At 36.9% G+C, this 13,353-nt stretch overlaps 2 protein-coding genes across 10 annotated transcripts; one reads left to right on the forward strand and one right to left on the reverse strand.

Annotated features, from left to right (window-relative positions):
• Positions 1-1,133: 1,133 nt before the first annotated feature.
• crdh (cone RDH) lies at positions 1,134-12,347 on the reverse strand. Of its 9 annotated transcripts, none has more exons than XM_087294978.2 (8): positions 11,288-12,347; positions 11,050-11,126; positions 5,603-5,737; positions 5,305-5,496; positions 5,055-5,216; positions 2,963-3,082; positions 2,659-2,863; positions 1,134-1,481 (listed from the first exon to the last, which is right to left on the reverse strand). In XM_087294978.2, the coding sequence occupies exons 3-8, from the start codon at positions 5,613-5,615 to the stop codon at positions 1,376-1,378; spliced, it is 798 nt and encodes a 265-aa protein (XP_087151104.1). In that variant the 5' UTR covers positions 5,616-5,737; positions 11,050-11,126; positions 11,288-12,347; the 3' UTR covers positions 1,134-1,375.
• On the forward strand, positions 7,428-12,286 carry LOC147832649 (uncharacterized). The gene is made up of 2 exons (XM_088651531.1): positions 7,428-9,469; positions 9,718-12,286. The coding sequence occupies exon 2, from the start codon at positions 11,071-11,073 to the stop codon at positions 12,013-12,015; it is 945 nt and encodes a 314-aa protein (XP_088507657.1). The 5' UTR covers positions 7,428-9,469; positions 9,718-11,070; the 3' UTR covers positions 12,016-12,286.
• Positions 12,348-13,353: the final 1,006 nt, after the last annotated feature.

Below are 13,353 nucleotides of genomic sequence, written 5' to 3' on the forward strand. Positions count from 1 at the left end.
TAAAATATTTTTCTTTAATATTTCATACTGTACGTTTTCAAGTTACTAAAATAATAAACCTAGTGCACTATTTATTTCTTGTAAACAAAGTAATAAAATCACATTACAATTAAACAATTTATTTCATAAAGTTCAAGTGCATTTATTTATAGAGCACATTTTTAAGCAGTCACAAGACTGACTGAATATAAAAACAGAAATAAAGCTAGAGAAACGTCTGTAAAATGTAGCAGTAGAAAGGACAATTAAAATAATCTCAAAAGCCAAGCTAAAAATGTATGTTTTAAGAAGTGATTTGAAAATGGATAATAGTGGAGCCATTCTAATCTCAAGGGGCAAGGTGTTCCACAACCAAGGATCCGCCACAGAGACAGCGCTGTCCCCTCTACGTTTCAGCCTGGACTGAGGAACTGAAGGAAGATTCTGATCACTTGACATAAGAGATCTCAGGGGAGTGTAAAAATGAAGCAGCTCTGAGAGATAGGATGGGGCTAGATTATGGAGGGATTTATTTACCAGTAAAAGCACTTTAAATCAATTCTGAATTGGACAGGCAGCCAATGAGGTCCTCTTAGAAGAGGGGGAATGTGGTCATGTTTTCTGCTATTACAAATAAATCTAGCAGCAGCATTTTGGACCAACTGAAGGCGAGAAACCTGGGATTTTGACATGCCACAGTAATGTGCATTGCAGTAGTCTAACCGTGATGTAATAACAGCATGGACAGCCTTCTCTAGAGTGGTGGGATTTAAAAAGTGTTTACCTTTAGACAGCAAACGTAGCCAAAAACTGGAGCCAATAACCGAACTGATCTGTTTGTCTAGTTTCAATGACTCATCAAGGATTTTAATAAAGATTTTCATATTTTCCCATTTTCCCAGAGAAGGGTTGTTGCAGGAAGGGCATCTGCTGCTTAAAAACGTGATGGATAGGTTGGCGGTTCATTCCGCTGTGGTGACCCCGGATTAATAAATGGACAAAGCCGAAAAGAAAATGAATGAATAAATATTTCCCCATTTATGACCACAAACAACACAAGTGTGACTATTTTAGCTTTTTTAGCAACATTTTATCACCAAATTATTCAAATTCAAAGCACACATCATTCAAAAATACATTTTAAAACATTAATGTTAAATTCCATGAAATTTTATTATTGAACATTAGAGGTATGATTTAATAAAAACTTTACAATAATCAATTCAGATACTCCAAAATCAGATTCAAAAATGACAATTAAGACCAATTTTCATTCCACATTCATACTGTCATGTGCAAGACAGAGAATATGGGCATTAATAATCCACAAGCATCCTCTGCACTGGATTAAAACAATTACAGAAAAAAAAACAGATGGTGTAATGTTGAAGTGTTGTCAGTCCTCTTCACTATAACCCACCAGCTTTGCACTTATTTCCCACAATCGCAGGGCGGCCAGATCGTCTTTACCTTCAGGAGCTGGTTCCTTCAGCGCACAGTCACTGTAAACACATCTCAGTGTCATTCAGTGCAAAGCATGAGCATGTTATTTTGGCATTTTATAAATCACTACAAATCAAAACATCTGTTATTCTGCTCAAATGTAAGCTCTGACTGCATTTTATTTAATTTTGTAAGGAATGTTATGAGGCCTTTAAATAATAAAACAAGTATTAACATACATAACATTTAGCTCAAACTCATACCTAAAAACCCAGTTTACCGCTGAGAATTTTCGTGTGGGCTTTTGATGTCTATATTTCCCATTAAAATTTATAAAATGAGAATATATTCAGATGAAGTCATAATTATTAGCCCCCTTTGATTAGTTTTTTTGTAAATGTTTCCCAAATGATGTTTAACAGAGCAGGGAAATTTTCACAGAATGTCTGATGATATTTTTTTCTTCTGGAGAAAGTCTTATTTGTTTTATTTTGGCTAGAATGAAAGCAGTTTTTATATATTTTAAACATTTTAAGGTCAAAATTATTAGCCCCTTTAAGCTATATATTTTTTCGAAAGTCTACAGAACAAACCATCGTTATACAATAACTTGTCTAATTACCCTAACCTGCCTAGTTCACCTAATTAACCTAGTCAAGCCTTAAAATGGCACTTTGAGCTGTATAGAAGTGTCTTGAAAAATATCTAGTCAAATATTATGTACTGTCATCATGGCAAAGATAAAATAAATCAGTTATTAGAGACGAGTTATTAAAACTATTATGTTTACAAACGTGTTGAAGAAATCTGCTCTCTGTTAAACAGAAATTGAGGGAAAAAAACAGCTGGGCTAATAACTCAGGAATTATTATCCCCCCTGAATTATTACCCCCCCTGTTTATTTTTGTTGTCTATGCTGTCTATGCTAATGAGGGTGTGATCGTCACTAGTGGGCGGGGCTTATCCCCCTCTGATGACATGTACGAAAGGAAAATGTCAAAGTGTTTCTGCGGACTGTTTATCAAGTGTCATTATAAAAACTAGAATTCATTATTTGATACCATGAACATATTTTTGCCATATTCACACACTGTTGCCACACAACTGTGTTTAAACTTACAAAAGGGATTTTTGCAAAATAGGTCCCCTTTACAATCAATTAAATTAAATACTAAATTAAAAAGTAAATACATATCCAACTCTTAATTTTCACCAGTGTAAACTGTAGTCGTATACCTGAAATAGCAGCCGCTGTGAATCTCCAGACCGTCAGCCGTGGCGCAGTAGATGGACGTCTGAGCCCCTTGATAGGGTGTTTTCATGAGTAGCAGAGCAGGAATAGAAAGCAGGCCGCTGAGCAGAGGGTGTCGTGTCTGCACGTATCGCCCCAGTTCAGTACGGATCACTCCAGGGTGAAGAGAGAACACTGACACACCAGAGCCTGAGTTAAAGCACAGAGCAATTAAACATGTCTGATGCAGTAATTAGTTATTTAACGCTGTTTCTGTGTTTCTGCTGGACTGGAATTGAGCGCACAAACCTTTAATCCTTCTCGCTAACTCTCGAGTGAACAGCAGGTTGGCGAGTTTGCTCTGCCGGTAGCTCACCAATGAATCGTACGGTGCTTTGTTGAAGTTAAGATCATCAAAGTGGATCTTTCCTGTGAGAAAGAGCATCAGATGGAAATATTTAGTATGAATAAGAGCAGGCTCTTGCATGTCAGAATGGAAAAGAGATGCACAATAGATTATCATGTTGGGTTAAAAATCAGGGTACACCACAGTAGATTTACGCAGCGGATGCCCTTCCAGCCGCACTACTTGGAAACACCCATACACGCTCACGCACACACTGGGTTGTAGCTGGAAGGGCTAGATTACTGTAATTCCCTTCTGTTTGGCCTCCCTAAAAAAACTCTTTATAAATTACAACTGGTACAAAAACGCTGCAGCCCGCAATATCACAAAAACCACCTCTGTCTTCACTGGCTTCCCATTCTTTTCAGAATTAATTATAAAATACTTCTCACTTTTAAAGCCATCCACAATCTTTCTCCTCCATACCTTGCTAATCTTGTTCATCTCGCCACACCTCGAACACTCAGGTCTTCTTCCTCCATTCCCCTCACTATTCCCTCTGTCCGCCTTGTCACCATGGGGAGCAGATCTTTCAGCCACTCTGCTCCTCAGCTATTGTATTCACTCCCTCATGATCTCCGTAATTTAGACTCTCTTTTTTTTTATTTAAAGAGCCCCTATTGTGGGTTTTTGAAAATGAGCTTCCATGTTGTGTGTAACAGAGATCTAAGTGAAGTGAAATATCCAGCTAAGGCTTAAATCTGAAAGTGGACAGTTTTTAAAACTATTGATTCATCTAATAAAAGAGTCGACTCATAGTGGTTAGAATGAATCGTCTTCATAACGAATCTTAAGCCGTTTCGGCGTGATGTGACTACGAAACATAGTTGTTGTGGGCGCAAACGCGGAAATAATTTAAACCAGCGCCCCGTCCACTAACACAGCAGCGAAGACAAACAGATCCTGAAGTCATAAGTGAAGAAGACACTGTGCCTACCTGGATATTATTGGAAATGTGAGGGGAAATAATTGATTAAGCAGTCTTCACGCTTACAGTGGGCGATTCATTTGTTTGTTAAAGGAAGGATCAGAAAAGACTGGTGTATGAGACTTGTGAGAATGGGCAGACAATACACCAGGGGTGCGTGCAAAATAAGGCCAGTTTATTAGGCACAAAGGCAGCCTACTACACACTGAGGAGGAGCGCTACAACCCCCTGGCTGGGGATGGGATCTTTGGGCAAAGCAGAGTACAGGTAAGCCCTGAGAACATATAACACTTCACGCAAAAGGTGCCACAGCAATGATTGCCAATAGAAATGATCTAAGTTACAGCTGCGAAGGGAGAAAAGCTCGGATACGGAAATCACGCTCAGTAAATGATGTGCATGCTATCGGTTTCATTTTCACTGCTAAGTGCGGTTCATACTTCCCGTGCGGGGGGTTATGACGCTCACAGGGTTATCGCGCTGACCCGTCCGCCAGGGGCTTGACAAACCGCGCTGGGCATTTGTCTAGCGCTGAATGCTTTCGACCAATCGCAACAGGCTGTCATCAGTCCAATCAGCGCAGATTAGCTTCGCGCAAAGGAGGGGTTTGGAAACAAATGAATCGCTGGACGATTCATATGGGAGTCGCTGGGATAATTGGGTAAAAATAAATGCAGATTATAAGACCATGAAAGTGTTTTTTGACCTTGCATGCATATCAGTATGTTGTTGGATATCCATATAACCGAAATATGACCCTTTTTCATGTATAATGTGGGCTCTTTTAATCCAAACTCAAAACACATCTGTTTAAAACAGCCTATTCACTTTAACCTGACTGGATTTTTAAAGTTTGTATTGTTTTCTATTGACTTTTATTGTGTTTTTATCTGAATTTATTGTTCTAGCTGTCCTGTAGGGTGGCCTTAAGTGTCATGAAAGGCGCCTTTAAATAAAACGCATTGTTATTATTATTGACTAAATAAAGCTGGAAATAAACACTATGGTTTTATGCAAAGGCTGTTAAATGCAAAACTAAAAAGCTCCGGTTATTGGGTGCTTTTTACCTCCTTTGTGAGTAATACTGGACACATTAATAACTCGACTAGGACTGGACTTCTTCAGCATGTCCAGAAGCAGAACAGTCAGCAGAAAATGGCCCAAATGATTGACAGCAAACTGGGTTTCATAGCCATCCTCCGTCAGGCTCTTAGGGCACATCATCACTCCTGATACAACAATGAGTTTATTTACACAAAAGCATGAAATGATTCAAAATACAGCTAAAAGCATTGAAATAATGGTCAAAGTTCTCACCAGCATTGTTAATAAGTATATCCAGCCGATCCTCAGTGGCCGTGTATTGATGTGCAAACTGGCGTACGGAGTGTAGAGATGCCAGGTTTAGGTGGCGAACTACTATGTCGGCGTTTCCTGTAGATCTGCGAATTTCAGCCGCAGCCTTTTCTGCCTTTGAAAGATCTCGACAAGCCATCACAACCCGAGCTCCTGAAAATAAAGCAGGATATATACAGCTGAAGTCAAAATTATTAGCTCTCCTGTGAATTGTTTTATATATTTCCTGAAAGATGTTTAACAGCAACCTCTTATTCACCTCTCCTGGCCATGTCACGCGCTGTTTCTTTACCAATGCCAGTGTTGGAACCAGTAATGACCACAGTTTTGCCATCCAGACGCACACGGCAGCGGCAAACTCCACCTGAAATCCATCTTCTCAGAAGAAGTAAACCTGATTTTGAGGAAAACACAGTCACACTTTACAATAAGTGACATATATATAGTTCATGTATTTACCAACATGAACTAAGAATGATATTTGTACAGCATTTATTAATCACAGTTCAATATTTATTCATTCATTCATTTTTTTTTCGGCTTAGTCCCTTTATTATTCACAGTGGAATGAACCGCCAACTTATCCAGCATATGTTTTATGCTGCAAACCATCACTGAGAAACCTTCCAGTCATTCACACACACACACAATATGGACGATTTAAATTGCACAATTCACCCATACCACGTTTTAGGACTTGTGGGGGAAACCGGAGCACCCGGAGGAAACCCACGCCAACACAGAGAGAACATGCAAGCTCCACACGGATGCCAACTGACCCAGCCGGGGCTCGAACCAGCGACCTTCTTGCTGTGAGACGATTGTGCTACCCACTGCACCACTGTGCTGCCCCAGTTCAACATTTACTAATGCATTACTAATCATAAACGTAATTACAGGGTACATACACGATTTAAAGACTGAAATTCAATACGTTTTAAGACTATTTTTAAGACTCTTTGCATACATTTTAAGACCTCATCGCCACTTCAGGTTTCAACCAGTAACATTGCCGACATTTTAACTTGCAGTATATTTACTAAATACTGATTCCAAGAAACAAATAATAAACTAAAACTGTATTTATATACAGAATAAAAATGTTAATCCAGTAGGTGGCGCCTTTACAACAGCGGGAATAACGGTGTTTTTTTTTTCTGGTTACTGCCCTAAACAAAGCAGTGTGATGTCTAATCTAGCAGGATTTGTTTGATTTCATAAACTACACAGCATCACAATATTTGAAAACTAAATTCAAGCAAACTTTAGCATAGTGATACGAAATTTAACAACTTTTAAAATAGAATTTAATACTTTTTCATCCTTTTTTTTTTTAGTTCAGTCATACGAAATTGTAAGATTTTAAAAAGGAGGCGTGGCACCTAACCCCACCCCTAAACCCAACCATCATTGGGGGATGAGCAAGTCGTACTAAATTGTACGAATTACATCGTACAAATTCATTCGAATTAGCCACTAAATCAAAAAGTTATGAATTGATTTTGTTGTCAGTTTGGCAAGCCATTTTCATAAAAATAATTTAGAATTACAATAAAACACCAGCAAAATTTTTCCATACTGCTCTTTTGTTTGCATAAAGTCTTGACATTTTTAAATTGTTTAAATTCTAGATTCACAGACATTATTTCAAGTATGTGGCTAAGAAATAGCTATTAACATTTTTTTTTTTTTTTGGTGGGCAAGTAAAAATCTCACTGGCCAGATAGGCCCAGTAGAAAAAATCCATAGCGTTGAATCCTGTATATATTATAATATTTTAAAAATACAAATAATTAAATATAGAAAAAAATGATTCCACTCAGACTGGATTATCCAGATCAGGTGAACCAAATACCTTTAGAGCCACTTTAAGCTCTACTGTGCTGGCATTTTCCTCTATTATAATACACCTAAAAGCAACTGAATTGACTGAAATGTTGTTTTTGCTCACCAAAAGTTACAGATGTATGAAAAGACATCGCATGACTTACTAATAGCTGTGACCGCAGTAACTGTGCCGTATTTGGCGAGGCGATTTGACTTGAGTTCATCCCACAATTGCAAGACTGAAGAGAAATTCATGTCATCCGCTTCGGTGCTCTCTCAGCTCTGCATTCATTTTATTTTCTGCCGTAATGCTAAATCATTTTCTTTGTTTATGAAAAAATCTGTTGTTCCACCCTCACGGCCGCCATCAAGTTCAGCGCCGGCTCACACAACTAAGCCCCACATTTAAGGCTGGGTTAAGGTTTTATAAGGAGATTAAGTCAAGATCACGTTAGAATCTATGGCTTATGGTCAGGCAGAAATGAGACTAACAAAAAAGCATCAAAACAACTTCCTGCTTTAAGAATAATTATAATTTGCATTAGAAAACAACAGCATACAGGAGTTTTGTATTTAAAAGGAGATTATATTTGTGCTATAAAGCATCTGAAAGCAAACTAATTATCTTATTTTTACTGCTAGAGTATGTGGCCTATATATTGACATATTTGACACTATTTTGGTGATTTTAAATGCTTGTCAGTATAAGAAGTTTGGCTATGTTTAGACGTGAATTCAAATTTAAAAATGGAATATGGTATTACATCTTAATCTGTTGTTATAAACCCATGAGAGTTCACTGGATGATAGTAAATGAATGGCAGTAACTGGGTCAAAGGCAAAATAGGGCATCAAAACAATGAGTAAGACTTTATATCTTTCTATATTTATATTTTTTTCTTAATTTTACATTTTTTATCATCCATTTTGCCATGTTTTACAGAAGATGGACAATAAAATGTCATGCAGTGTGAATAAAGTTTAGTTTGTTTCCATTACAATATTTTTAAATTGGTTAAATGCAGTTTCGTCAACGCGGTGGCGCAGTGGGTAGTGCTGTTGCCTTACAGCAAGAAGGTCACTGGTTCAAGCCTTGGCTGTGTCAGTTGGCATTTCTTTGTGGAGTTTGCATGTTCTCCCCATGTTCATGTGGGTTTCCTCCAGCTGCTCCGGTTTCCCCCACAAGTCCAAAGACATGCGCTATAGGTGAATTGAGTAAGCTAAAATAGTCTGTAGTGTATGTGTGAATGAGTGTGTATGGATGTTTCCCAGTGATGGATGGCATCCGCTGCGTAAAAAACATGCTGGAAAAGTTGGCGATTCACTCCGTTGTGAAGACCACAGATTAATAAAGGGACTAAGCCGAAAAGAAAATGAATGAATTAATGAATGAATAAATGCAGTTTCTGCCCTGCTGAAAAAAACAGCATATTCTGGTAAGGTATGTTTTGATGCTGGTATGCTGTTCTTGCTCGTCTCAATGCTGGTTTCAATGCATGTTTTGCTGGTCTTGCTGGTTTCAGTTCTGTTCTTGCTGGTCTCAGTGGTCCTGACCAGCATTGAGACCAGCAAGACCAGCATTGAAATCCACATACCAGCATCAAATTATATTTCCAGCACATGCTGTTTTTTTTCAGCAGGGTGGGATTTCACTTTTATCAGTCATTTAACAGAATGAATAAACTATTATTCACATACACATAACAGTGCTTATGTTTTCTTTGCAGCCAACTATATATTAGCCTATTATTTATTTTCATGAAAAAACACTTCAATATTTTAAATAATTTGTAGATGTTTTCCTTATAATATCTTCGTTATCTTAAAGCTCATTTTAAGAGTCACTTTTACTTTTTATTCAGTACAGTTTTACTCTTTTGCTTTGTTTGTAGATTGTTTATTTAAACAATATAGCATTAAATTAAGCCATAGGTTTACCCTATGCCTATAAAAAACATGCAAGTAAACAACATAGTAAACTTCTTGTTAAAAATAGGCTTATGATAACATGGTGACCAGGCGTCCCGTTTTATACAAAAAAATCATGTTTTTTTTCACTTATTTTTATCTTACCTAAATTACAGCGCGCACTGGCTTAGCAGTTAGCAGTCCTCTCTTGTGAGGCGAAAATAGGCCAATCCTGGCATAGTAAATATTGACGAACAAAATGATCACCCAATCACATTTCTGTTTGGATCAAGCTGCGGTTAGTGAAGGCGGGACCTGCGCCATCTGGCATCAGTGAAGTGTGATCTTTGCATGATAAAAACATGATTAATCAAATATGTTCGAAGAAAAAGTAGCCTACAACATCCTAAAATGTTTTGCGCAATCGCTAAATCACAGTTTAAACAGCGGAAAGACATCAATAAAACACTTTTAAATGTGTTAGCAGCTGTCACGTTAATCACATGTTTACCTCAGAAAAAAAAACATTTTTAAAACGTGAAATGGCCTAGTAAAAATATCACTTATTTTACACAGTTTGACAATTTTGACTTAAAACTGAGACATGAAATGTAGGCTACCTAAAATATAAGGAGTCAGGTATTGGTCTGCTCTTCCAAAATTCCTATTAACCCTTGCTCTGTTCAAATCACTCTCACACACTCACAGACACACACACTTTAATCTGCTGTTATACTCCATATAACTTCATTTAAATACAAAAACTAAGCTTTTTTGAACAGACCTATTTAAAAGGTTAATGATGCCAACTGATGAGCTGTGAAAATTACAAATTGTACCTTTTCCGAACAGGGAAAACCACCAACAATCAAAAATGCATGATTATATGCTGTCATGGTTTTGCAATCAAAAACGTGGTTGTAATGGAAGTAAATGGGGCAAAAACAAACAGTAAATTAGGGAAAACATTTGTAAATCGCTGCACAAAAACTAACATGCACCAAAGGCAGTGCTGTACTAATTTTTCTCGTCCAAGACTGATAAAAGCTTTAAAAATATAGTCCACGACTACTTTTAAATAAATGTAGTTTTTTTCTCCAAATTAGTGACATAATTTATGAATTTTGCATTTAAAGAATAAAAATCCTGTAATTAAAAAAAAAACATATAGTAGTTTTGATCTGGACAGAGGTTGATTAACAAATTTATGCAAAAAATGAAAAGAAGAAAATAATAATAATCTGATGCATTTTTACAGCAGTTTAATTTAGTCAATGTTTTCATCCTGAACATATCAAAAGCATAGTATATTTTCACAGAGTGTATTGTTAAGGGTTTTTTTTTATTCAAAGCATTTTCTCAAAATGTGTGTCAAAATAAGATCTGTCAACACATATCATTCAACAAGCTGAAACACAGAAAAGGTTATGGCCAATTTAAGACTTAAAATCACCCCAGAGTGGATGAAAACATCCTTAACAGCACAAAGTGCTAATCAAGGTCAACTGTATCATTTTAAGAGTTCAATTTCATTGATCTATATGTGGTTCAGATGCAAAAGCCTCTTATAATGCCACCTGAATTTTTTTTAAATAATCTTTTTCTCTCTCATGTTGAGTTATTTCACTTTAAAGGGAATGGAAATATTTAATCCCCATATGATGACTTACACACAGCCTGGAGAAAAATGCTTATTCTATAGCAGGAAAAATCAGAAGGGTTTTTGCAAGTATTAATTTTTTAAACAAATTGTTCACCATTATATCTTACAATTTTAAATTAAAATGAGTATTATGACAAAGAACATGCACACAATACCATATAATGGACAGAAAGGCATTGGAAAGCTGCTTTGTTTTGAACTGTTGTTTGGATTTGAACTGGCATCTGTTGGTTTGTTACTGTTAGAAGTGGAACAATTAAAAGCTACTTTTGTGATCTTCAGTGAACATCGACAACTCTTTAATTTACCTGTATCATGCGGTGTTCATAATGCCAGCGTTTAGCTTTGTATTTGCACAACTGTCTGAGTGTCTTATTACTCCCTTCTGCAAAAGAGAGTCATCACAATATACAGCACAAGAGGAGAATCTTCCAGAGGCACAAGCAACAATTGAGGCCTTCACTTCCGTTTATAGTGACAGAAAATGCAAGAATAGACATCTCAGAGTACCTAAAAGAGAGATAAAGATGGAGAAAAATCTCAAACCTGAGCGAGTTCTAGCCAAATCCTGCCTTTTGATGCCAAATGAGGGAGATCTCCCAGAGCTGCCAAGTGTTTCTGAACTTTTAATTATACCAGCCATGAACTTCAAACACCTACTGCCAGTGATGAAACCATCAGAGTCGCCTGCTACTGAAGATCCAAATGAAGGCTTTCCAAGCTCTATTATTCAAATGGCTCCATGCCTTACTTCATCATCTGATCAAGCCTTTCCTTTTCAACCATCTTCATCATCAGTGGATCCAATTGTGAGTTCCACTCCTTCATCTGATGAAGCTGTTTTGCGTCCTCAATCGTCCACTTCCCAGTTTGCTCTCGAATCAGACCTCATTATTATCGACTTTGAAAATGAAAAGATTGAACATGTGGAGCAGTCTATCGGTTCCTGTAGCCTCCTGAAGTCTGAATACCCTCAAATGCTGAAGACCGAAATGAAAAAAATGAGTCCAATGGCTGCAAGGATGGAGGTAACGTTACAGAAGAAAGAAGCATGGGCTAGTAGAAAGCTGGAGGACCAAAAATGTGAGTTTAGAGACACCACTCAGAAAAAGAGGGCAGATGAATTCATTGAAAAATGTATACAGCCCTTCTGCATAACTCCTGATGATCTCAAGAACAAGTCCAATGTGAAAAAGCCTAGGAGTAAAAGAAATGCTCTGTTCAGCTGGTTAGAGAAGTTCAAGAAAAAGGAGAAGAAACAGATGGAGCAATGAGAACGATGCTGCAACACAATCTGAAACCAACACCATTTTATGTTTCTTCAGCTTTATTTGTTTAAAAGGGACAGTGCTTATTAATTGATAATAACAAAACTGTGAATGAGTCAAAGTATTCATCTGGATCAGCAAACACATCCACAACTAGAGCTGCGTCAAATGCAGATCTCTGCCCAAAATGTCTTCCTTCATCATACTAGACATTACCGTCTGTTAGTAAAAACTGTGCAGCAGACTGACATTAAAAAACTGCATTTAAGATAACAAAGGATACTTTGTCACTTATTTCAGCAAGAAACTTTACTCAGTAGATGTAGCAACCTTAATATGACCACTTATTGTTTTATTTATTTAATAAGATTCATCCATAAGCACTTTTTTCTTAAAGCATCTTTTATGCTTGTAGCTTAAGTTTCTATAAGGTAGCCATCAACAAATAGATTTTAAAGATGTTTAAAATGACTTAAAACGAGACTTATGTTTGCAAAAAAATGATGTATAGTAGAAAAATGTATATTATTTGAGTCAAAACCAGCCATTTAAAAATGCCCTCGGCTTTAGGATGAAGCCCTATAAAAAAGATTTTTGTTGCCTATCTAAATGTTAAAATAATAACTGTATAAAGTTTTTAAATATCAGAACTGTGTTGTTGAAAAACACAATATTCTAATTAAATCGTACGCCTAAATAAGCCATTTCTTTCGAGGAACTTTTGCACAAAGAAAACTTTGTCAGTACACATTGCTGATTTCTAAACCTCGGGCGCCATCTTTGATCCCGTGAAGGCAAAATGGGGAAAACAATACGAAAAGAAAACGATTGAGCGGGAATGTATTAGTTATTACACTAGGATATCAAACTAAAATCGGTTAGAAAACGCTATTTTTCTCGACGTTCACGTTCAGTTTGTGGCGTTTACTCCGCGGTAGCGGATTTGGATTACTCCACTATGTAGCCGGCCAAGCTAATGGCTTTGCATACTGTTTACCTTCAATAAACACTGCCGCGATGTGACGAGCAAATCAGTGCAGAAAAAAAACACGAAAGAGTGCTATTATGAGGTGCCAACACAAATGCACAGTAATACTATTTCACAGTAGATGCGAATTAAATAGTAAAAAAAGAAATTATATTAATATTAAACATTGGAAGTTATAATACATGCACATTTCTATATCATATGTCATATTTAGTGCAACACTGACCCATCGCCTGCAGTTATATTAACCATAATTTTTTCTACTTTATTAAAATATGAAAATTATGATGATTAGCCCGCCTTTCCCACAAAGATCGCAGCCAATCAGTGAGCAGGAAAACACTCGTGGAAGTGAC

Source organism: Danio rerio, chromosome 19 (assembly GCF_052040795.2).
Source record: "Danio rerio strain M-AB ecotype USA chromosome 19, GRCz13ab, whole genome shotgun sequence".
Lineage (NCBI taxonomy): Eukaryota > Metazoa > Chordata > Actinopteri > Cypriniformes > Danionidae > Danio > Danio rerio.

Excerpts from the sequence above, each read along its gene's own strand:
- crdh (XM_087294978.2), bottom strand. Across the intron at positions 3,083-5,054 it reads CAGTATTACTCACAAAGGAG|GAAAGATCCACTTTGATGAT; the intron begins GTAAAAAGCACC and ends TCTTTCTCACAG. Across the intron at positions 2,864-2,962 it reads GTTAGCGAGAAGGATTAAAG|GCTCTGGTGTGTCAGTGTTC; the intron begins GTTTGTGCGCTC and ends GCTTTAACTCAG.
- LOC147832649 (XM_088651531.1), top strand. The coding sequence starts at position 11,071 with ATGCCAGCGTTTAGCTTTGTATTTGCACAACTGTCTGAGTGTCTTATT.